Source organism: Grus americana, chromosome 1, assembly GCF_028858705.1.
Source record: "Grus americana isolate bGruAme1 chromosome 1, bGruAme1.mat, whole genome shotgun sequence".
In the NCBI taxonomy this organism is placed as follows: domain Eukaryota; kingdom Metazoa; phylum Chordata; class Aves; order Gruiformes; family Gruidae; genus Grus; species Grus americana.
The window spans coordinates 93,018,484-93,044,523 of record NC_072852.1 but is presented as its reverse complement, the minus strand read 5'-3'; the positions used below and the strand labels follow the sequence as shown (position 1 = coordinate 93,044,523).

The following is a 26,040-nucleotide window of genomic DNA, read 5'->3' as shown; positions in this document are numbered from 1 at the left end:
TAAGAAAACCAACCCAAAATGCACCTTGCGCTTAAACTTGTCTTCTTGAGAAAGTTAATTTCATAACTAAACTATATGGGGAACATTGTGTTAGCAATTACACTGAAATACCCAACGGACATGTAACATGCCTGAAAAACAGGGGTTCATGTCATAGGTTGTTCTTTAAAGTTCCAGTAAGACTTCTTGGTTCTTACTGAACTTACTGGCAAAAACCCAGGCAAACTTAGTCTCAATGCCTCCCCCAGACCAGTGTTCTTCACATAGAAGTGAATCAGAATGAAGCTACTTCCTTGATTTGCATATCTGAATTTTTACCAAAGATTCAAAAGTAAGTACACCCAATATCAATATATACTCTTGTGTATGTTCCAAGTAAAATAAGAACAGAATCATAACAGAACAGAAGAAATATTGATTATATGAGGGGAAAAAAAGAAATCACATTCTTTTTCCTTGTGGCAGGCACAACTTTGTAAATTATAAGCCCCGTGCAAGGTCAGAAGGAGAAGAAAAGTGGTACTTACTGATTTTGTAGTTTCTGCAGTCCAATCAAGTGTTCCTCATGCTCCCAAGCCAGCTCTTTTTGCACTAACTGGATTTTCTGTGCTGTCTGCCTATCCAGCTCCTCCAAGATCCTATGGTCCATCTCATACTGCTGCAGAAAGACAGAAAACCCAACATCACATTATCTTGGCTACTAGATTTTGGTAATAAATATTTTTGCCTGGGTGCCAGAGTTCTATGCATATCAACACAATCCTTTATTTCAGGAGCTATTCGGATCTCCACAGAGAACCGTATTTTTTCCCCACGTGCTTCTTAAATGGCACAAATCATTAGCTGTGATTCAGAAGTCCTAGCAAATTATATATTCATAGAACTACCTTAGTCCGAAGAGTTGGACATCTTTGGCCCCAACACATCAGGTAGCAACATTTTAGAAGAAGGTGCCTCTAAATGTAAATGATCCTTTTGAAAACCAGACGTACCTCTCTGTGCAGCTGCATGTGCTTGGGCAACTCCTGATTCTTTTGAAGAAGAAAAAGAAACTCATGCCTCAATGCAATTAACTCCTCTCGTTTCTTCTGTTTTTTTTCTTCAGCTTCCTTCAATATCCGTTGATACTCCTTTTTCTGCTTGACTTCCTCAATGCTGAAAATACATGAAAAAGGAAATGGTGTTATCGCAATGGAAGAGAGAAAAGATTACAGGTTATGTAACCTTCTAGATTTCCTTGACAGCCTTAAACTCCCAGTGAACTCAATGGCTCTGAAGGTAACTTAGAAAGGAATCAACTTACTGTATATTTGTAAAGTCCTAACATCATGGGGCTTTGACCTTGAGCTTGTGTTGTCTCTGTAGTCTGAAGTTAAGTAAATATCAGAGTACCGTATTTGAATTACTACCACAGAAAAGTAGATGAAATAGAGAGAAAGGCTGAAAAAACTTTGTGTGTAACAAGGAAACAACCCAAATCCAGGGTGATCAACTTCTCCCTCCTCTTAGGAGGCAAAAAGAAATACGTGGTCTGAAGAAAGAGCTACTAACACTTGAAAATCTCTTTCATCATTATCCAAGCATCTCTTACTTGTAGGCATTGGGATCCTCAATATCTTCAGTAGCCCTCTCCTTCTCAAGACCACTCTGGAATAAAAATGTTATCTTGTCTTTAAACAAGCAATAATAGTTTCAACAGACAATAAAGCTTTTACAAACACTAAGACAGAGCTCTCACTGCCTCTCACAAAACCAAAAGAAACCTTCGTGATCAATATTGATATACAGGCCTTAAATATCAGGTTTTAATATTTCAGGAACATAAAGCAATTAAGTTGGTTTACATGTAAAAGAACTAATAAAGCATAGTTCTTAGGGACAGAGAACACAAATCCTATATCGTCCTCATCAACACTAACCGTTACATCATTGCTTGTCCTAACTTCACTCTGTCCCCTAACATCTTTGTTTCTCTACCCCTCAAACCCAATTCTCTTGTCTCCCCCCTCACTGCCAGGTTGACAAGAGACAACATATCCTGAGCTAATTCCAAGTTAGATGTGTAATTCATCTGGTTTGCTTCTTCTGACTGCATAATGGGTTCACAATTATTAGCTGTGAAGAATGACAGATGGATGGACACTGCAGTCACACAAGCCTCATTTCCCTAGGCAGTCGTGCTCTAAAAAAAGAGGGAGGTCTATCACCTTACGGTGAATACAGTCATACTAAATGATCTGTAATTTAACTCAATTAGTTTCAGAGGATTTGTATTTGATTGTCTAAGAATCCCATTAAGTTTAATGAAGATGGAATTTTTAAAATCTTACACATGACTTAAAACTAGAATAGATACTTAATGAAGATATACTTTGATAAGGGAAAAACTCTATTAGGATGGTCATTAAGCAATGATGCGAGCCTGAACAATAGAAATTGACCATGAAGATCTTTATATAGACCTACTTACATACTCAAAATAATAAAACTGTATGTGTATGCTTTATAATTTTATAATAATCACTACTTGTAATACTGGAGCTAGCAAAGCTCTGATATCACAGGTTCCAATCATTCACTTAGTTTAAGAAAAAAATTTTGAGTCTATTCTTAGTGCTATATATTCTTGTGATATTACCAAAAAATTCCAACTAGTTGTGAACAATTTAACTAAATGACCACAATCACAATTTCCTCTCCATCTCCCTTGTCAAGCATCTTTCAAAACGTAGTTACCAACTAATATTAAAAAATATTTAAAAGTTGAATATTTTATGTTGACCCTTTTAAGATTTTTAAACTGTACTGAATGTATATCTACTTCAAAATTCATTGTGCTTGATAGCACTTCTTTACTCAACAGGTCTCACTGCTTCTTTCAAGTTATATTTGTTTAATTCAGGCATTCAAGAGATTTTTAAAATATGTATAATTTTGAACAATTCAATGAAGTCTGAACATTTTTAGTGTATTCTGTATTATCAGAACTGTTATCGACTTCCGGTGTCATCTATTCAAACATGCTAAAGGTGATGAGCTCTATAGTGATTACAGAACACCTGGAAAATCATTACTGCTATTGCTGTCCAAGAGTGAAAGAGCAATAGGACCAGCATCATGCTGTGCTATTCTGCAAATTTAAAAAAATCTAACTTGTGAATTGTATATGAATGGTATATAGATGCACTGAGAAACTACACATTTGGTATTATCCAATATTATTTCTAGAATCCTCATCCAGAGCAGAACCATACTTTACTGGAATTAAACCCAAGACTTGTATTAAGTATGACAGATCCTTGTGGTTCTTTCATTCCAGGAATGTGCATGATTAAACCTTTGAGTGGAAAAAGACTAGTAGAATATTACATATGAACAACACATACTATGCTTGTTTGGAGAAAAACAAAAAAAACATTCATAAGGAACAATGCAGTCATAGTGCCTATTTATTAGGGAATATTTCACAAGAGCTCTTCTTCCAAATTGTTTGGGAAGCCTCGGCTGTTGCTATGAAAGATCTATGATGCCAAATAATTGAACTGGATTTTGCCCACTTGCAGTAGCTTCATTATAAATAGACCTAAATCGGTGAAAGAGGGTGGCAACTTACCCTAGGAGAGGGGATTTTGGCTTTTAGCTCTTTGTGAACGTCCTCTGGAGACAAGATGTCGAAAGTAAAAATGTTTCCATCTCCACCACAGGTAATCAGAAACCTATCATCATAACTAGAACAGATCCCCTGGATCTGGCCATAATCATTGTCATGTATATTGAAAGACCAGTATTCTTTAAGGGCATTCACTGAGAGGTCTTTATCCTGGAGAGGATAAACACGCAGTGCACCATTCTGCATCCCACAGAACATCAGTAGTCTGCTGGTACTGTCAAATAAGCAATGAGAAACAGTAATAACAGGCAACTTGTAACGAGTAAGGCCACAGCTCAAAATGTGATACTTCTTTAGAAGAGCTAATCTATCTGAATAAATGTAGCCTTCCCAAGTTTGTAGGCTGGGAGCAAAGTATTTGGACCATTTAAAGTATGTGTGATACTACTACAAACTTTCTTCCAGCTAACTGGCTGCTCAGAAATGTTCCAGCACTTGCTGGGTATTATGGAACTGGTCTCAGCCCGGCGTTGTGCAGCATAGCAGACACCAAGTTCAGAGCTAGAAAAACAGTTTCCCCTCCCTGCTCTCCATCTAGTAGAGATGATGGTGAATGCTGCCAGCTGACAATTAAAGCCTGACCTAAACCTGCTTCCTTAGATGCAGATCATAGCTAACCTCACAGGGAATCTAATATTGGAAGTATGAAAATATTTTACCCTTTCCATTCATACAGTTCACAGAATGTTCTGAGAAGCCTGTATTCTTTGCACAAGAGGAATGGACTGATCCCTCCATGTTCTCCTTGAGGGCTAACTGTGTCCCTGTTTTTGCTAACTACCAAAAAGAACTGCTGTTCTGACGATTTGCAGAGACTTCTAATGGGTCTCCTGGAGATCTACAATCTAGGATGTTTGAGCCCTAATCAGTACTTAATTAGAAATCAGATATTTTAATCTTTGAAGGGCTTTTAAAATTATTGTCAGTCACAGTGCTCAACTGTGTCCATTAGGAATTTTAACTGAAACTTAGTGTCATGAAAACCATAGAGAGTTCCTTCACACTACAGTTGACCCACAGTTAAAAAGGGACAAAGCAATGTACCATCCTCTCTTCCAAGTTCAATTGCATCAAGCTTTATCATGAAGCTAACTGTTACACTACAGTGTTTTACCAGAAGGAGATTTGGTGGATGGGATTGTTGTCGGTGTCCTCAATAGGAATTACTTCAAAGGGTTCATCTTGCCTGTTTTCAGGGTCGTCTTGGTGATCATTTGAGGAGAATTCACAATGATAGAGGAACCCTGAGTCATATCCACCCTGAAGAGGAGAAGGACCATAAAGAAATGGTAACTAAAGAACACTGAAGCAGCTGACCAGGTAAATGCAATTTTCAGAATTCTTCCTCTTCTTAAGGATCTACTATAGGTTAGAAAAATGTTACTTCCAAACATCTAGAGATCCTATTCACCCACAGAGAAAAATCTATCATGATCACTGGCATTACAAGCTGTCCTATCAGTATGTTAATATTCTACCTTCTGCTTGTGAGGGAACAGCTTAGTCTTTGTGCCCATTCAGGCATCACCAAGAAGTGTACCTATTGGAAATTTACTGAACAATCTGAATTGGAGTGACACTACTGATTTACTTCATAAAGACCACTGAAACTATCAAGTATGAAGGGGATTCCATGTTCTAGAGAAAGCAGGTTTCAAATAATCAGTTTTCTAAGGTTCCCAGATGTGAAGGGAAGGTTGCCAAATCTTGCAAATCAATCAACATGAAATAAAAATTTATTTACCAAGGAAAGCCAAAATTTTCCTGGTGCTGAATAAAACCCACAGAGGATGGGACTGGGCTCCTCTGGTATGTAGAGAGGTGGCAATGGCTCTTCTTTGGGTTCCTCCTCAGGTTCTTCTTCTAACTCCTTTCCCATCTCCTGTTGCTGCTTTATCCATTCAAGCTTTGCTTTCTCCTTCTCTTGCTTTTTTTTCTCTCTCAGTGCAATCTCCTCTTCCAGCTATTACAACAAGCAGAGAAACATGGAGACATGAAACCAAGGCACTCCATTCATTACTGGCTGAAGGAGTCTCATAAATGAAATCCAAGGCGGTCCTGGCATTATATATACACAGAAGATCTGTATATAAAGACCGGGTGGAGAATGGATTGAGAGCAGCCCTGAGGAGAAGAAAGACTTGGGGGTGTTGGTGGATGAGAAGCTCAACATAAGCCAGCAACGTGCACTTGTAGTCCAGATAGACAACTGTATACTGGGCTGCATCAAAAGCAGTGTGACCAGCAGGTCAAGGGAGGTGATTCTGCCCCTCTACTCTGCTCTTGTGAGACCCCACCCAGAATACTACATCCAGCTCTGGGGCCCCCAACATAAGAAGAACATGAAGCTGTTGGAGCGAGTCCAGAGGAGGGCCACAAAGATGATCAGAGGGCTGGAGCACCTCTCCTATGAAGACAGGCTGAGAGAATTGGGGCTGTTCAGCCTGGAGAAGAGAAGGCTCCAGGGAGACCTTATAGCAGCCTTCCAGTACCTAAAGGATGCCTAGAAGAAAGCTGGAGAGGGACTGTTTACAAGGGCATGTAGTGATAGGACAAGGGGTAATGGCCTTAAGCGGAAGGAGGGTAGATTTACACTAGATATTAGGAAAAAATTCTTTACTATGAGGGTGGTGAGGCACTGGAAGCCCAGAGAAGTTGTGGATGCCCCCTCCCTGGAAGCGTTCAAGGCCAGGTTGGATGGGGCTTTGGGCAACCTGGTCTAGTGGAGCATGTCCCTGCCTGTGGCATGGGAGTTGGAACTAGAGGATCTTTGAGGTCCCTTCCAACCCAAACCATTTTATGATTCTACTATCTAGAAAAACCTCTTTTCTTTCAACTAAGCAGACATCAACCAGACTTCATAGGAGTCTCCAGTGGAAATGCCTCCATTTCCCTCCTCCAAAGTATTTTAACTCATGGTCCTTTGAAACAGAAACCATTCTGCATGAGAAGCAGACTTCAGCATTTCCTCACAGAGATTATTCCCCATATTAACCACTATTAGCATACTACTTGTGCAGAACTCCTAAGCCCTGTCCACTGCCTGCCCAGGAGAAAGGAAAATACTGGAATGCTGAACTTAAGATTCCCGAGTTCTAATGCAACATTGATGTAAGGTAAAAAGAGAAGCTGTAATGGACTTCACTTCTTCTGAACAATGAAGGGAAGATATTTGCGGATTTGTAACACTGTAAAACCCCGTTTCCATTCGAGCCTACTTTAGCATAAACAAATATCAAACATTCTCTAAAACAGGATCTTCCTAAGAAGATATTAGATAGCAAATTATAGAGAAAGGTCTGGAAAGGATCTCAAAAGAGCATTCTTTTGCCTGAAAGCAGAATCAGGTAAACCTTTAATATTATCAGCCAACGTTTGTCTGACCTACCCTTTAAAAAGTCTGCTATGGGGACTCTACAGCCTATGCAAACTATTCCAGTGCTTCACCACCCTTACTGTTAGAAATCTTTCCTTACATCTTATCTAAAATATCCTTGTTGCAACTTATTAATTGCTCTGTTTTTTCTCTAGAAATAGATCAATAATTAATATTCTTTCTCTCTGTAGAAACCTTCTTTTATTTTTAAAGATTTACAGTGTCTCCCAACAATATTATTCTCTTTTGACTAAAAAACAAACAAACAAACTCAAAACCAATAAAACTCCACACACATTCTTTCAATCTTTCCTCACAAAGCATGCTAGCTTTGTGATCATTCTTGTGGCTCTTCCTGTGAGAAAAACAACAACAAATCTTTCTCCTGAATACTGACTTCCTCCTAGTTTTAACAAGAAATGAGGCTTTGCCTGACATTCAGTAATGCACCACTCAGAAGACAAGAGCAGTTAATAGGGAAAGCAGGGAAACCAGAGGTTAAGAATAGAATCAGAGAGGCTGTTGTATTGTGGTGGATTGAATATGGGACTGAGAGCCTGCTCGGTGCCTAACATCAGCTTGCTTTTTTAGTTTCACAAAATTAACTAAAGCTGAGAGCTGGTATAACTCTTTTCCTTTGGCCCCATGTATCTTCCAAAATGCTAGTTCTCATTCAGAAATAAAACCCAAACCTTTAAAGTTATTACAACATTAAAAAAAAACCCAAAAAACCACAAAAAACCCAGTAATATATAACTGCTAAAAAAAAAAAAAAAGTTTCATGTTTGCCTCAAAGTGACCGCATGGGTGTTTTATGACTGTTCAAAGGGATTTCCTACAGGGCTAACATCAACCACAAGAAACATACTTTTTCTGAAAATTACTGAAATGAAAATACATGAAGAACTTGCTTTACTACCTTTCCCTTTTACTAATGTTATCTTTTAATTCTAATCAAAATGCACATCATGCTTTCAGTGTGATGTATGTTCTATTTGAATACACAAACAACTTGTCATTTCAAATGTTGTAACTCAGCCACAGATGGACTCTACCTGACCTTCCCCTTCAGGAAGCTTAGCAAAAATCCTATGATGCAATATAGGGACAGAAATCTCTGGCACATGAAGAACATTAAATTCCTCCACAGGAGACTTTACCTTCATTCGGGATTTAATACTATAAAAATGGAAGTACTGCGTTGGTAGGGTTTTTATTTGATAGGTGGACACTGTATCCTGTTCACCAGGGAGAGGGGCAGGAACCTGGAGAGCAAAGCCATTCTCACAAAGGATGAGCAGTGTGCTCGTCACCTGTACAAAAAAAACCAAAAAATACAAGTATAGGGCAAATGTATACATGAAATTGAGAGAAATGGGAAAAAGTTAGTCAGACAACGCATAGGCACAAAGCCAAGCTCCAGCCAGGAGGCAGTAACTCTAACTGTGCTCTTATTTAACTGGACACTTCTAAATGGACATCAGAAATCAGTGAGCTTCTTTTATACTATGTATCCTAGGCAAAGCTAAGGAATTGAAGAAGTCCTTGCCATATACAACAGCTATCATTCTGACACTGTCCAGCTTGGAAGCCGCATGATGATATTTTGGGAGTTTGGTTAAATTAAAGGATGGATCTGACTCAAAAGTTAGGAACTGAGGGGGTTTTTTGATAATTGCTTGAAAGTTCATACATTTCTATACTAATAAATCCCTTATAACTTTAAGACTGGGCTCGGAATCTTGCCAAATGCTATCTAGCTTTGAGTTTGTTTGTTCTTTGCTGGTACCTGCCAGGTCCTTTAAAATGCAGTTAGGAAGAACAGGCAAGCTAACGGTAATAATTGTTTAGTGCTTTGAGATTTTAAAAGGCAAATCTGTATTTAGTTTCATTTTTTAAAGTGACCTAGAGAATAGAGAGAGGCTTATTTTATCTGACCTATCACTAAAAATGTGCAAAGGGGACATATTAGAGTTGCTACAGAAACTTTAACTAGAAATTATATGGTTCTTATGTCTATGAAATATCAGCCTTACAAATGCATTCATTACATGTATAGTATTTAATCACCAAGATGTTTTTTCTAAAAGAGAAAAAAAGTAGTGTGACACTCAGATACTTGTGTTTAGCAAGCATTCATATCTAGCAGTGGAGACCTGATACCACTAGACAAAATTATTCAGAGGGAACCTAACATCAAAGACACGATAAGTACTTTTTTAGTAAGTAGGAGTACCTTGTCCTCAAGGAAAGGACTCAAAATGTAACTGTGAGGTCAAGATCTGTCATTTCTCTGGTAAGATAGAGTTCATACCAGCAAGAGTTCTTCTGTCAACACAGTTTTTATCAGTTCCCATGAACAAGCAATAATAGCTAGATTTTCCCACTGTGCACCAGTATAACATTATCACACTGGCCACTTTGTCAGTGTCTGAATAGAATGCACAATATCCCTTCTAAATAAGAATGCTTGGACCAACCAAAATTTCAGATTTTACTGTAACTTTATAAAACTTTTAAAATATTAACAAGAATCTATTTGAATATGTCACTGACACACTTCAAACACAGAGTATGAATTCCAAGAAGCACCCAAAAGCTTTCTTAATGTGGTCTGAAAGCTTTGCAAAAGCCTGTTTTAATATGGGCAAGAGGCACAGGCAATAATGCTCAAATAACTCTTATCAAAGACGACTAAGACCTTCCAAAAGCAAAGGCATAGGCTTGTTTCTTCAAGGCAGGAACTCAAAAGTTGAGCAAAATTTTGTGCTTAGCATATGTTTCTGCTCTTTATTATCCAAATTCCAAAATATGTCTGAAGTGACTGAACCAGAGATACAGCCACACAGAACCTGTCATTCTGAAGCAGCATGAAGAACAAAGCAGCAAAACATCTTTTGCATTGTCTACAGAGAGCATGGCTAGGGTCATGGATCTTCATTTATTTTCATTGGAAGTTCTTTTCAAAATGACATTTTAACACTGTAGGGAAGGAAAGAAAACAAACATGCATTACTCACATGAGAAGGTGGAGACCACTGTAGTGCCTGAACAGGCCCAGGGACACAGATGAATCCAATTGGCTCGTATTCATCTTCAACAGCAAAAAAGAAAACAGTTTTGTCTTTACTCTGAGGGAAAAAAACCCAAAGATGATGACCAAATCAAAGCTGACCAAAAATTTGAAAGACTGTAAAGCACTTTATGACATAAACACATACTTCAAATGTTTTGTGGCTCAACAGGGGGACTTACAAGTGCTTTGGAACTTAGAATTAGATTTCCATGATGATTACAGGGAGGAAATAAAAATCCTGCTCTCTTTGCTCCGGGGCCCTGAGTGCACCCATAGCCCTTAATTGCCCTGATGGGCCTCACCTGACATCCCCAGCCATGAGCTTTCTGCCCATTGCACCAGAAGCTCCTTTAAAGCTCAGGCTCAGGCCTGATTTTTCAGATGAGACAGCACAGGCTCCCCAGATAACAAGAAAATCCAGAACTGGTGCACAACAGCTTAAATCCTGCATTAAGTGAAATGCATGGTGATTCAGCTCAAGGAACACATAACTGCAAATGCACTGATCATGGCTGAAGGCTAGCTTTTAAAAAGAGAGACCACATTGACTGGAAATCATGTCAAAGACTAGAAGGCACACTGACAAACCAACTGGCCAATCCTGTTGTAAAGCCAAGCAGTTGCTGGGTAGCAGCTGGTGCGCTGCCAAGGTGGCATATGAACAGACTTGCTTTTACTAATTCCAAGACACTACTAAACTAATTCCAAAATGAACCAAATCCATCTTCAAAGGGGATTACAGTATTCACACTAAACAGTCCAGTAATTCACAAAATGAATTGTATGAATTGCACAGTTGCTTTCCTTCAGAAAACAAACATGAGTGCAAACAGATCCTTCCCTTCCCCAGGCACTGCAGAGAACTACAAGAAGCAATCAACAGCAGTAACAGAAGTAGAACTATGTTGTCAGCAAACAAACCTTACATTATCTCTTTAAATAATCTCTGTGTTTGTGGCTTAATAAAAATAATCATACATACCCCTGTGGCAAGCACATCTCCATTTCGTTCATATGCCAAGGCTGTAACTGCAGTAGCATGAGGCTTGAAAGCTTGTTTCAGATTTATCTCTGCATTCTCTGTATTGGTCTGTCCTGCAAGAACGGGCAGTCCTTTGGGATCATAAACTTCAATTATGCGGACAACACCATCTTCAAACCCCGCAGCAATTAGACCTCCTTTAGGATTTACCTTTTGAGTGGAAGAATGAAGAAAAAAAAACCAAACAGTGTATATCTGAGAGCTTAGAATAAGAATCTGTATGGCACATGCTCTGGTGTTAATCTGTAACTCATCTTAACATGGAAGTGTTGCTAAAGCACAAAGAATGTTTCAGACACGGGAAATGTTGTTTATTCTAATACACTACCATAAAGGGAGTGGGAGGACTAGGGGTTATTTTTTGGTTTGGATTGTTCTGGTTTTTTTACTGATAACATGCCATTGAGATTGGAAATGTTAATGAGGATGTGGTTGTAATGTCTGAAGGAGAGGTAATTCATACTGATACACAAATATATCAGTAGCTTCTTAAGGAGAAGAGTTGAAACTCAAAAAAGGAATTATTCTATTACCCTGAATATAATATTGAGCATCAAATGTGAGTATGATTTTTGAAGAGGTGAGGGCACATACTTGGGTCTGCCTGACTCCATGTAAAGTACAGTTGTCAACAGGGACAGCTACTTGAGATGGAAAGAGGAAGCTATGGGGTCTTTACCATAGGCCGTGTAGGTAAGCCAATTGCTGACAATGTAGATAGGCTTGAACTGTGAGCGAGAAGAGTTAGCAGAAACAGGCCTGTATTTTAACTGGATCTAGCTGGGCTTGCAGATTTAGCTGGTATTAGCCATACATGGTAGTGTCTTGAAGTGATTTACAAGCTGAGCCAGTCCCAGACATGGCACAGATCAATATTAATGCACATCAGAAATGGGACCAGAAGGAGAATTAATGTGTGAAGAGATGAGAGTGAATGGATAAGCTCTGTGAGCAATTGGCAAAAGTATGCTCTTAGGCATGAAAAGGTTTCTTGTTCAGAAGGGAACTGGGGGTGTCTTCCCATTATCTGGGGAGATCAGCCCGTGATGTCTTATCTTAAAAAGCCCCTCTATAATAAGTAGGTGTACGAAAGCATTGCTCAGTAAATGACCAAGTGGAGTCACTCATGGACTTCAAATTTATGGCTCTGTGTTTGACTCCATTAATTCCATATCTTTCCCCTACTAGTCATCCAGCACTCCAGATATGGCCTCCCCAGTGCTGAGTAAGGAGGAAGGATCACCTCCCTCAACCAGCTGGTAACGCCTGCCCTTCCTAATGCAGCCCAGGATGTTGTTGGACTTCCTTGGGTGCATTGCTGGCTCATGGTCAGCTTGGTGTCCCCTAGGATCCCACAATCCTTCCTCTGCAGAGCTGCTTTCCAGCTGGTGGGACCCCATGCGGTACTGGTGCCTGGGGTTATTCCTACCCAGATGCAGGACTTTTCATTTTCCCTTGTTGAATTTCATGAGATTCTCCTCAGCCCAATTCTCCAGCCTGTCCAAATCCCCCTGAATGGCCGCACAACCCTCTAGAGTACAAGCCGCTCTTCTGAGTTTTGTATCATCTGTGAATTTGCTGAGGGTGCATCTGTTCCAGTGTCCAGGTAACTCATGAAGAATATTGGCACCCATAATGACTCCTAGGGTACACAGCTAGAGACATGCCTCTAACTGGGCTTTGTGCTGCTGATCACTCCCCCTCTGGGGGCCCAGCCATTTAGGCAGTTTTAAATCCATGTCACTGTTGATTTATCTAAACTGTTTGTTGCTAGCTTGCCTATGAGGATATTATGGTATACAGATGCTTCAAAGTATGTTGGATAAAATTTTCTTAGATTAATAGCACAGATTTTCAAATACATTTGAGCACCTGAATCTATGTGTATCTAATGGGATTTTAAATGCAGCTAGATAGACTAAGTACCCTTGATTTTTCAAATTGTGTTTAGTACCAACGTTTGTAAAACTGAACTGAGTCAGTTTTGTAATGCTGTACAATTTATTGTGGCAGTCAGCTTACCTCTTGAATGTATAGGTCATCACCTAACAGCATCCCTGTAAGTCTTCATGGCCAGAATTATAAGAGCACTGTCCCAGTGTAACCCTTGGCTTGGAAATTCAAGTAAGAACTTTCCACCATAAATTTGCTTATAATTAACCCACCAGGCTTATTATGTTCCCTCAGAACATAACTAGACACTATTTTAATTAAAATTAGCAAATATGTCTAAAAGTGATAGACTCCACATTCCACAAATGATCAGTTCTGGCAACAGGTTTTTATGATTTATCTCCAAATGTTTGTGGATTGTCTGGGCTGTCATTTCAAAATGTGTTAACTAGTTCATGTTAATTGATAATTACTCTGCGTGGGTTAAATAGAAGCTGTTGTCTATAAACTAAGACTACTTCCTGGGACTGCACACTGAGATATGGTTATAAAATCTCGGGAAGATGCAAAGTAGGATACTCGATAATCCACAGTAAAGTCAAACTGTACACATCCTATATATATACACACACACACACTATTCCACAAACTTATATATACATACTACTACAGTAAATTCCACTGTGGCCTAACAGTGACTTCTTTCAGGTCTTGTATAGTGAGCAACTTTCTTGATGCTGGCAGACTTATAGACCCCTTATGAATTTTTGTTAACACACATGCAATAACTCACAACGCGAGGTGCCCACGTCAGTGCTGTTCCTCCTTGTTTAAACTTAATTTCAATCAGTTGACTGTTGCTGATGAAATCATAGATACGCACTGACCCTGTGTGGAAAGGAAGACAGTAAGAATTTATTTCTTGCAATGTCACTTACATTTTAAGATTTATGGAGAAATGTCTATTTATTTGAATTAAAAGCTGGATAGAATGTTATTAATTTTTCTCTTTGAGTATCAAATGCCCACCTGGAAAGACATGACTGATGGTTACAGAATACTACAGCTAGCATGGTGCTCATGAACAAAACATAAGCTTTCTTCACTCTAACTTACATGCTCCCTAGAGTTGTTGGGGCTGAGGGCTGTAATAAGAAGTCCCATGCTGACCACCATGTGTAATTTTCAAGTAATCACACAACTGTAGCATATCATAAAGAAAGTCTGTACTGACAGCATAGGAAGGATAAGCTATTACTTGGGATTGCCTAGGGTAGAAAATATTTAAATGGATGAAAATTGGAGATTGTCCAAAGAAAAGCCAGTTTCACCAGAGGTGAAATTAACAGATTTGTAGACACACATATTGATCTGCATAAAATTCCATTCCAGCTGGCATATATCCTAAGTGTCATTTGCTCAACTGGTAGGAGTTTGTCTTCAGGCTAGAAGAGCATGTGCATTGTATAACACAGACAAATTGCAAGATACTGTTGACAAGAATTGAGTTAAAGACCTTGTAGCATTTTCTGAGAAGTGTCAATGACATTGTTAATGTTCTGGCCAGTGGTTCTTCTTTCAAATCATGATATGGCTAACTCAGAGGCCTAAACTGCAATATTTATATAAGTTAAATAAATATGTCTGTAATTACATGTTAGCTGTTGTTGAGACCATAATAGTTATTGCATTTTCTAAGAAAGCCACAAATATTAATATTCACAATAACTTACACAATGCTAGACATGTATGTGATTCCTTACAGAACAAAAATCCCAACACTTATTGATCGAGAGCCTTGAATACAAGTGCTGTTATTCAAACCAAACATCTCATCTTTTCAGCCATTCCTTCAGAACAAACAGAATTTACAAAGTTTCCCATTAAAAACTTCTCTCGTTAAAATCCCAGGCTTTTAAGATGAAGCAGTCTTAATGCATTATTTCAAAACATTAATGATTTGTCTTAACTATTAAAACTGTCCCTGGAATAACAATTGTCTGTAAACTGACTTTTCAAAAGGAAATACACAACTAAGTTCAAAACAGAATAGTTCGAAACAAAGCATCATTGCTCTTCAAAAACAACTACGGTGGTATGAAAAGAAAGGAATAGTGTACTTACGATCAAGAGCAGTGGTGGCCATAAGGTATGTAGTAGGAGAGACACTCATGGCTTCAATCCTTCCAGAGTGAAAGGTAAACAGGCATTCTGGATCATGGGTCTGCAGTGCAAAACAGAAGAACAGAAATTCTGCTACATTCTGTAGCTGCATTTACAAGGTATTACCAGCCATACCTACAGTGAACGTGAAAAATCTAGACAGGTGTTGTTTGTGTGAACGAAATTTGGCATGCATGAGGTACCTATATGCAATTTCCTTTCTTTTTATCTAAATATTCATAAGATCATGAGCAAAATTAGCGTAAGAACATTAAGTTCATTTAAAATTCCAACACTCTCTATGTGAAAATAGAGGGGAATGCCTTTCATTAAGTGGTTTCAGGCTTGGAATTAGTATTTTTAACAAAGAGCTGGTGCTCTGAAGGCAAAGAAAATGCTCTTAAGCCTAGGGCTTATGCTGCCTGGGAAATCATTTGATCATCCAAGGAATTCTAGGGTTTGCTATACATTTTTTAAATTAGTTTTTAAAGTGTGTTTTGTACATCTTTTGTTTACCATAAAATTCTTGGAACATAATTTTACCTTCTGCCACAGAACTTTACTCCACTCAAAGGGATTGTTCCCATTTACTTTAATATGTTTGGGAGCAAAAATTAAATGTCCCCATTTTAACTGGGTCATCTATTTCTCCATCAAAAACATCTCCAGCAGTAACACTAGTAACCAGTAGAATAAAACCTGTGAAGTGCATTTCATCTTCTCTTTGTTTTTCTTAGTTCTTTATGTCATTTAGAGACAACAGTAAGGATTGTTTCAAACACTTATCAAGATAGGATATATCAATACTCCTTGAACTCATTTCCTGCATCCATACAACTTTTATTACCAGTATATGACAGTAAAATTTCTTTAAGGTAACTGGAACTCAGCAGCCAAAATTTCAGAAATCAAAAATCAAATTATTTTTTATAATCCTGCACAATTATTATAATCAATAACATTATGAAAATAAATTTTTAAGGAAAAAAAAAAATCTGTTTCAATGCTAAAATTTTCAACTGTGCAGCTTCATAAAACACAAATTTCATTGAGATGTATCCAGTATAGTTAAAGGAATAGTTATTGCAAAGGAAGAAACCAGAAGAAAGAAAAACAAAACAAACCTACCATATTTGAAAAAGTCAGATCCAGCTTCCAGATTGCTCCATTGGTATCCTGAAGAAGAAAAAAAAACAAGTGACTTGAATATTTTTAAACTCCATTTGGAAATAAAACTGCCCACAGTGACTCCTTAAAAATTCCTTAATTATCATCATTGTGAAACTGAAATAACTGAATGTGGTGATGTTGGTCCTATCAGTCCTATCCATCAGTTATGGATAACAGAACTTGGACAATACCTTTTGACATTCTCCTATTCCTATGCAGTTCTAGCTCTGAAAGTCAGTCTCTCACATGTTACTATATACGAAAAATGTAGAACAGCATAGAATAGAACAGCATAGAATAGAACAGCTGGAAGGGACCTACAACGATCATTTAGTCCGACTGCCCGACCACTTCAGGGCTGTCCAAAAGTTAAAGCGTGTTAAGGGCATTGTCCAAATGCCTCTTAAACACTGACAGGCTTGGGGCACCGACCAACTCTCTAGGAAGCCTGTTCCAGTGTTTGAAAGAAGATTATATGTATTACCAGAAGAAGATTGAATTCTACCAAAGAGAAATGTACTGATTTGTAATGGACTCCTGATGTTACTTAACATCACCTCCCTCATTTTGTGTTTCTCCAAGAGATGCATGTACCTGAGTGTATCTTACCTGAGCGTACCAAACAGGCTGTCCACAGTCATGAACTTTTGACATGAAACTCAGACTGACATTCCTGCCAACATGAAGTTCATTCATAGGCTCTACCTCCAGTAACCCTGTGTCATCCACAGAATCAGCAGCATCTATTGTCTCGAAGTTCCACACCTTCATGGCATTGGAAGCATTAAAATAAAAAACAATAGTTTTTTATAAGGCCAGGTTATGTTTTCATACACAATTAATATGGAAATTCAAAATTATAAGAAACCAGTAAAGTGTAGATTCTACACGCAGAGTATGAAACTTGTCATATCTGCCTCACTGCTTTGAATGTAACCTAGAACAGTGACAATCAGCAACTACTATGTGATACATTTGGGTACAATGCAAAGTATATGTAAAAGTTCTCCATCCAGTTCCAAAACAACAGTAGCCTAAATTCAGCCCGAACACTAGCAGAGCTATACATGTCAGCCTCAGAACTATATAGAGTAAGTGATATCTGCCTGCTCTCAGCATTGCACATACTGAGGCAACACAAAAGAAAGAACGGGAAATCTAACACATCCATGTTCTACTCTGTGCGATAACGACCTGACATCAGTTGGCACCCTTATAACCAAGTAAATTTTCCTAATGGGATATATCAATTTATAAAACACAACAAAAACAACAACAGAAAAACCACTCCAGGGTGTTCGAAACCCACCACTGTGTTTAACAGTCAGCTTCCCATTGATTATCTGCGTCTTTCACACATCAGCAGAAGACACATCATGTCTTCCCTTAAAGAGCAGGCAAACAAGACTGCAAAATCCTTGGTAATTGACAGGTGAGATCAGAAACTGGTGATATGGATGAGGAAAACTTTTTGACCTTAATTTATAGAATTATATGTTAACTTCAGGATGCTTTTTCTGTTAATTGTTCCTCTATTTCAACATATGTATCTCTGAGATGCTAGTTAATTTCTATGTCATTTTAACATTAATAATGCAAGCTTTAAAATACTCAGAAAATTAATTTCAAATATTGCTGTAGTTTATCCTTTGAAATAACACCAAATGTATTAATCGGTCTGGAAATTATAAAGACTAACCAAAACTACACAGGAAAAAAAAAATGTTAGAATGCAGGCAAGAACAAAGCTGTTAGAGAATCACTGAAAATTATTTTGATTTACTAGAATAAAAGGTGATTTATTTACCACTATTAAATAGAGATGTTGCGTGAACACTATCCGATTCAAACATATACACTGTGGAGATGTGCTCTGATACTGTTTGTTCTAAAAATCCACTTTCAGAAAGAAAATGCACTGCAAAATTGCCTCCATAAATAAGCCCTGGTAAAGAAAATATGTAACATTTACCTGCTGACCACAAATTTGCACACCTAAAAGCAGAGCAGAAGAAAAACTCACCCGAATGAAGCCATCTTTTCCAACAGTGACAAGTTCTCCTTCATCCAGAACTAACTGGCTGATGGGGCCACTGTGACACGGCTTGTGTCCAGCTCGACAGAGCTCTACTTTAATGAGGCCCCCTTCCCAAAGCAGCAAGTTGCCCCACTCAGTCCCTGAGATAACCTTCAATGCAAATGAAGATAAGCACATAAGCACCTGCAGTTCACCATGCAGAAATATTGGCATGAATCTGGTTAACATTTGTGGCTTCCTTCCATGAAAACGTTAAATCAATAGCAATGTACAGATATTTGCAAGAGAAAGTGTAAAGGGTGAAAAGATTCAACTTTTTAGCAATGTGACATAATTTATGTGCACTGAAACGGTTAAAGACTAGAGCTAACAGTCTTTGCATTTCTTTACAGGATCCTCAGCTCTAAGCCAACAGAGATCTTTTGTGTGGGAATTACAATACTAACTGGACTTTTCAATTATTATAAAGCAAGCCAGGTTTTGGGCAAATTAATGTCAATATTAGCTTATCAGAGCAGTGCATTGAGGGTCTAATTCAAATCACTTTGAAGCAAATAGTAACTCTCCAACCTACTCAGGAGACTTTATATCAAAACCTGAGAGGGAACATAAAATCAGTTAAACTTTTTCTTACTTACCTTCCCATCAGGCAGCTCCACATAACCTATAATGTCGGTGACTGCTGTTTTTCCAAACCTGCCCAAAGCTCCTTGTAACTTGAGACCAGTGAATGTGAGAGCCATCTTCCAGAACCTGAGTATAGATAAAACATCACTCTCTGACACACCATTTCCTAAACACACTCTTCAGTCTCTCTCAGACATTGTCATAATCTTACCAGGGACACCTCTGAGGTAAAGGCTGTTCATTTATTCTTCGTCACAGGAGACCTTGGGTTTTTCTTTTTAAAATGAGATAAAGCTTTGTAACTACACAAACATTTCCCTATACTACCCCTATGAAAAAGCTAGGAAAAGGATTTGGAATGGGTAGAATGAAGATTAAAGTGCTATTTAAAATGCATAGCTACATCTTTCCAGCTACAACCAATACTCATAGTTAGGGATACCTATTTTACTCTTCCTGTCTTCAGTGTATGATGCTCAACTTTGTAAATCCAAGGGACTAAGGTCTTTACTGAATTTCATCCAAGTACCCCCATGGACTTGAGCTTGACTATAAAATCTCACTGAGCCAAAGGTTTTATCCTAGATCTTCATTCTTATTTGATTATTATATTTTTAACAGTATAAAACATAACTTTAAATTACTGCATTACAGAAAAATTAACATCTACTGCAATTAGGGATGGATCACTGTGCACGCAGGAGACATTACATTTAAGACAGGTGTTGGAAAGTGGAATTTGAGACCACATCTGGATGAAAGGTCATGTTTATCATGTTATAAAAGCTATGTCAGATTTTATTCATAGTATTTTAGCTAAAAAGAAAGTTTATAAGTGATTTTGTTTAGTCAATTTCCATAAATAATGTATTCTAAACCATATACATTCTAAGTCTAAGTAGTCATTTGCTTTTTCAGACCCATCTTGCAACCAAACTATAGAGCAAATCTCAGATTTTGATCTGATTCCTCTGTTAAAATGCAAAGAAACTTCAGATGGGTTATGATTTGAAAGGTATAATTTCTATTACAATAGCATATAAGTCATATCTTAAGTCTCTGCTGTATTAACATTGAACACTGGATAAATACAGAACACAAAGCTAATCCCTGTCCCAAAGAGCTTAAAGTTATGGTTTATTTTTTAATACAAATGGATCCACAAACTTACCAGAGAAGGGAGTGTATGGAAGCATATATTTTGTAAGGCTTCCGTGCAGGCTTTTGGTGGTATCAGAGGGTTTCTGATCCATGACTTGGCAACCAGTTCTAATGGCTGCCCAAACAGCAGATGAGTTTGAGAAATCAAAGGTAGAAAGCCCAGGAGGCACAGGAGGCATGCATGCTATGTTACCAGCTAGAAGATATGTATATATAAATATTTTTTATTAATTCTCCCCAATGCTTGTTGAAATTACAAGAATGGAGCCAGTGGTACTGCCATTCAACATCAAGCATCATCCTTTTTGCACAAAGATGTTAAAAGACTGGGCTGACTGGCTGAAGGACTTGAACTTTCTCATTTTTGTAATTGTAATGGCCAAGTAAAATAGCATTCCTCATTGCTCCATGTTTGCTAATGATACATTCCTGTTAGTCATCTTCTACATACTACGACTATAGAGGTGATATGTATTAATCCTAATCAGTAAACCTACTTGATATGTCCTGCTCCAGATGTGGTCAGTTGCTCTTCATTATCAGCAGAAAATGTGACCTTGTAAACATCCTGTGAAAAAGCTTTTGACCTCAACACAATCTTTTCTTGTTTCCAGTCCCAGATAGTCAGCATGTAGTCAGGGCTGCTCCCAACACTGGCCAGCAAAGTGCCAGCATTGTTGAAATCACCAAAAACATAGGCTTCCTCTGTTCCACCTGAGGAAACATATAAGCCGCAATACACAGACACACAGAAGAGAGGAAGAAACAATAGGAAATCTACTTAGGAGCTCAACTTTCACTGCAATTATTTTTTTCACTAGGTAATAGCTCTCAGTTGACTATTTCTACTAAATAAAAATTTCCTCCCATGGAATAATGAAAAAGCTTGAAACTGGTGGGTTTTATTTTGCTTTGAAGGACCAAAAAATTGTATTTTCTTCTAAACTTCTAAAATGACCCACTATTCCATCTGCTGGAATCTATAAACACTGGTCCATTTGTGTAAAATGAAAATAGAACTTTTTACACTACCTCGCAGTATTCTGTAGGGCCTCAGTGAAGGATAATCGTAGATTATGAGGTTTGGCTTCTTTCCTTTTTCTCCTACTGCAAAGTACTGCTTAGTAGGGTGTACCTTGAAAAAGCAAAAATCCCATTGCATGCTGTAATGACACCTTTGTCTCTATCCTGTTAGTTACTGACATATCGTATTTACTCACTCATTAGTCAAAAGATATTGCCATAAATACTGGGTTGGATTTTTCTGTGTGTTTATTCTGAACAACTGCCAATCTATTGCTCAATATCAGAATGAAGCTACTGTGCACGCAAAATGGTAAAATCATTACGCACACAAAACGGTATATTGCACATATAATGCAGAACCATGACAAACTGTGAAATAATTTGCTTTATCATGAATTCTTTTACTATTCCTACCTCACTCAACCCACTAGCTGATCTTCCCATGAGTAGCATTTGTGTCAGCAACCGCCATCTACTTCAGTAGCAGAAAAGCCATCCTGAATGACATTGTTCTGAAGAGATAAAGATGTACCATGATTCCCCAGAAAAGGCTGCTTACAAAGGAGCAGAACAGTCTGAGGCTGGTATTCTGAAATCCTTGCTCATGTGGAGTACAACTGAGAGATGGCAGAGCCTTTGACAGGGTAAGGTGCTGCAAATCCAGAGGAAGCGTTTGAGAGTCCAAGCTCTTGGTAGGAGCTTACTAGAGTGAAACCAGATACTTTTTCTCTTCATTTATCTAGGAACTTGATTTTCTAAGTTTTAACTGCAAGTAAAACACTATACTAATATCAGCTGTGACTAGGAGAGATGAGTGTTCAAAAAGAAAAAAGTTGATATGAGCTGAAATAAGAATGTACTAGTTCTAAAAATTAAACTCAGCTGGCACCTGTCAGTCCTTTAAGGTACCTGAGCCTGGGACTTAGGTATGCAGATATTTGTCCTCTGCCAGTTATGTTGACAGGCTGAGTAGCCCATGCTGCATGGTCCATACATCCCCCTAATCAATACCACACTTTCTTATGTATACGCATGTGCGGCTGTAGAAATCTCCCATAAGGCAACCAAGTGAACATTTCACTTCTAGAAAGTGACTAACATCCTAAAACACGAAACAAAAGCCATACCGTGATAAACCCAATTCCACCACCACTGCTGCTCCGGAGATAATTTTGAGATTTAGTTTTCAGATCCAGGAGCACCACTTGGTTGCCTGCTATATACATCAGTGTTTGGCTATCCATCAGCAGCAGGTTTACACTTCTGGTGCAGTCATATCCAAAAGAATGTCTGAGAACAGTTCAATAAGGAAAAGATTTGACACTGGCTTCTAGAAAAGATTACTAAGTGGATAGAAACACTTAAATCAAAACTGAAATGGGAATATTGAATCTGGTGACTAAAAGCCTGATGGTAGGATATAGTTTTGTTTGGTATACAGTGAAGGTAAAATATACCAAGCCTCTATAACTGAGGAGAAGGCACAAGTGAAGATCTTCTAAAATTCATATTCCATCCTTTCATCTCCACTTCAGGGCAACACCTCTTGCCTTTGCTGGATCCTGTGGGGCTGCAAGGAATTCATACTCTATCCGTGTTCTCTTTCCAAACAAAATGTAAGAGATGTGCATCAGATTACTAGGAACTGTTCTACAGACAAAAGATCAAACCAAGGAAGTGCTCAAGGTCACTTCTTAAATGTTTACAGGCAGATGTAGAGAAGGGAAAATCCAGTCTTCAACAGCAACTTGACTGTGTCTGCAGAGAAAACCACCAGCCCTTGTGAAAGTCACATATCATAGGTGACCGTACCTAGCAAAGGACTCTTTGTAGCTCTTAACTGACGGGCATCACTTCCTTCATTCTACCAGTTTAGATCTTCTGAGCACCAGGCTACAAATCTACCTGGTTTCTTCCCTGCTTCTCGCTTAGCAGTTCCGTGAGGAAGTATGAGGTACACAGCTGCTCTTCTCCTGCCCTCTCCTCAGCTTCTTGGGGAGCACCAGTGTGGCTACACAGAAAGGGAGAGCTTTGCGGTAGGTATTCTTATGCTAGTCTTCCACCTGGTCACATTAACTTGCCCATGATCAAGTTCTACAAGAATACTTATAACAGTAAGAATTATGCCCAGTAAGAAATGTTTGTGAGCTTAAGACAACAGTTAAGATGAAATTCACCCAGAACCATAACTGGTCAGGATTCTTATCTGTTTCTCAACCAAAGGTATCCCACTAGTGCTACATAGGCTACTCAAAATTAGACAAGTACAATCTTAAGAATATATATTAAATATCCTTAGCTTTAAATTTGCACAGCCTCAACAGAAAGGATACTTAAGAGTAAGAAGGTTAATTGGTATCCCAGAGTCTTCAGTGACAAATGGCCGTGAATATATATCTTCATAGTTATAGAAGAAAGTGTCCGAGATTTTCTTTTCTACTTCTTCAGGCCTTTTTTGTGCCTCCGAGGGTACTTCATTATTATCTTGCTCTTCCAAATCACCTTCTGCATCTCAGAAGTGGGAACATAAAGGAAATTTATATTTACCATAAATTTTAGGCTCCCTGCTGGTATTTGCACCTAATTGCAAAAGGGAAGGATTCACACATTCCTTGCCTCTGTCAACAGAGTAATAGACACTCCACAGCTCAAAACAGAGGTGCCATGTGTCAGTAACAACTTGTCCTGGAACAACCTGTAACAAGTCCTCCCTCAGGCTTTAAAAAAACTTTACTGTGAATATTCAAAACTGAAGAATTGAAAGAACAAAAATTTTGAAATAGTTCTAAAAACATTGATTTTAAAACTCAAGACTTAGTGAAGTAGTTCAGTTCAGCTTTCCCTGATGTTTAGGCCTCGGCTTTAGAAACCAAATAAAGTTTAAAGTGTCTCTTTTCGGTAGCTATTGAATGCACATCATTATACAAAACAATTAGTAAAACCACATACAACAGACCACCATAAGACACCATTGTCCTCAAAAAGGTATTCTGCTGATGCGTTACCCAGTGTAGTTCTTCACTGCACTGTAATGCAGAATACTGTCAATTTCCAACTAGTCATAAGCACTTGTTAAAAGTACTTTTCAGTTTGATATCTCAGATCAAATCCCTATTACCTATTTCATGAGCTTTTCACCTTGTCTTGATTTTTTCTCTCCAAGGTGTTTATGAAAACCAACCAAAGGGGTCAGGACGAGCCATGGGAAAGAGCAAAATGAAGTACACAAGGTAAGCCAACTGAAAGGGTGCAGAGAAACTCAATAACTGTAACTTGATGGCAGTGGTCTGAGATGTTGTTCATAATAATAACAGTGAAAAAATGAAAACTAGAAAGTACTGGGATTTTTAGGTCATGCCAACATCTCCTCAGTGGAAAGCAGTGCTCACCAATGTTCTCAGTGTCTGATTCCACTTGCTCCACTTCCTCCTCCAGTTCCTCTGCCATTGGCGATTCCTTTGGAAGACTAGTTTTGTTTTCTTCTGCAAAAGACAATTGGGATTACTCTCTTAGGTATGAATTCCTTTGAGTAATTTGCTCATACATGCCATGTTAAATAAATACATAGTTCTGTAGTAGTAAAAAAATCCCTTCTGCCCAGCAATGAATTTCCTGCTGTTTAGCAAGAAGTTTGCTTTCAAAAAAACATAATTTAAAACTTAGAGGAAGGAAAGAAACACATCCTATAACAGGCAAAATGTATAATAGGAAGATCAATCCTTCCAAAGTTCCACAGCAGACTCACTAGTAGATTTTGTTATCCATGCTACCTAGATCTAGTGTGTTAGATGACATGCAGAACATCTGAAATAGACACTGGACAGGCATTTCAAGATGAAAACGGTGTTAAAAAGAGAAATACAGGTTTCTAACTGAAAGAGACTGGCAGAGTTAATAAATTGATAGCAGTACTAGCTACAGATACAGGTCTAAGCAGCAAAAATTTTCAGGGGACTTTGTGGGCTGAAGGACAGCGGGAACTGCAGACACAGTGGTCAGCCCAGAATTTCACATCCTTGACCAGAGTCAAAATGAAATTTGGAAACACCAAGAGTTGCAACTGAGGATAAACACACACTAGCAAGGAAGGGGTGAGTGGTGGGAGAAACCAGAAGCTACTGTAGGTTCAATATTGAAATCACTGTATAACAGTGGGAAATACTCACGGACACCGTTGTGATCTGCCTGTGCACCTTCCACTGGCTTCTCATCGGTTCCCTCCTGTTCTCGTGGAAAAGATGGCACATCCTCTTTACCTGGTGGTAGTGAAGAGGAACTTTTAGTATTTTTGCGTTCATCTGCCTTTTAGACCATTTTCATTTCCTCTCAAATGCTCTGAGATTCCCAAATATAATATTTTTGTTCTGCCTGTACACTACAAATATGGATAGCCCAAAGCTATGTCCTAATTTGTAGGCTGAATTCATTGGTTCAGGTTTTAGGACGCCGGGCTCTGGGTACATTGCTATAGAAAGACTAAGTATTGTGTAACACGGGAAGCTGAAGAGAGATTTACATGTTTTGGGTTTCTCTTTAATATACTGGGGGGGGAATTTGTTTTTGAGACAACGAGGCTATTCCTCCACCTTTCTGGTGAACTTCACAAAAATATCGGGAGATAGATATTCTGAGATTATCTAATATCTCGAATGGAGAAACCAGAGAGATTATTCTTTAAGAAAAAAGGACTTTCTTCAAAACATTCTATATTAATGCAAAGTGAATGAATAAAATTAACACAATTTTAAACCTTTAAACAGCTTAACTAATACCTTCCAGCAATTTTTCAGCTTTCAGA

At 38.3% G+C, this 26,040-nt stretch overlaps 1 protein-coding gene across 1 annotated transcript in view; it reads right to left on the bottom strand.

Moving 5' to 3' along the window:
* Positions 1–24,692, bottom strand: part of CFAP44 (cilia and flagella associated protein 44) — a 42,637-nt gene extending 17,945 nt beyond the window's left edge. Inside the window, exons 1-20 of the mRNA XM_054827260.1 lie at positions 24,632–24,692; positions 23,576–23,747; positions 22,370–22,532; positions 21,249–21,351; positions 20,714–20,930; positions 19,067–19,181; positions 18,414–18,578; positions 17,000–17,155; positions 16,349–16,396; positions 15,182–15,281; positions 13,851–13,945; positions 11,105–11,314; positions 10,067–10,177; positions 8,207–8,359; positions 5,415–5,633; positions 4,785–4,930; positions 3,614–3,884; positions 1,592–1,647; positions 993–1,155; positions 528–655 (exon numbers count right to left, since the gene is read on the bottom strand). Of these exons, the coding sequence (XP_054683235.1) occupies positions 528–655; positions 993–1,155; positions 1,592–1,647; positions 3,614–3,884; positions 4,785–4,930; positions 5,415–5,633; positions 8,207–8,359; positions 10,067–10,177; positions 11,105–11,314; positions 13,851–13,945; positions 15,182–15,281; positions 16,349–16,396; positions 17,000–17,155; positions 18,414–18,578; positions 19,067–19,181; positions 20,714–20,930; positions 21,249–21,351; positions 22,370–22,532; positions 23,576–23,747; positions 24,632–24,689 (2,849 nt within the window). The 5' untranslated portion in view covers positions 24,690–24,692. The remainder of the gene's footprint in view (positions 1–527; positions 656–992; positions 1,156–1,591; positions 1,648–3,613; positions 3,885–4,784; positions 4,931–5,414; positions 5,634–8,206; positions 8,360–10,066; positions 10,178–11,104; positions 11,315–13,850; positions 13,946–15,181; positions 15,282–16,348; positions 16,397–16,999; positions 17,156–18,413; positions 18,579–19,066; positions 19,182–20,713; positions 20,931–21,248; positions 21,352–22,369; positions 22,533–23,575; positions 23,748–24,631) is intronic.
* Between the last annotated feature and the right edge of the window lie 1,348 nt (positions 24,693–26,040).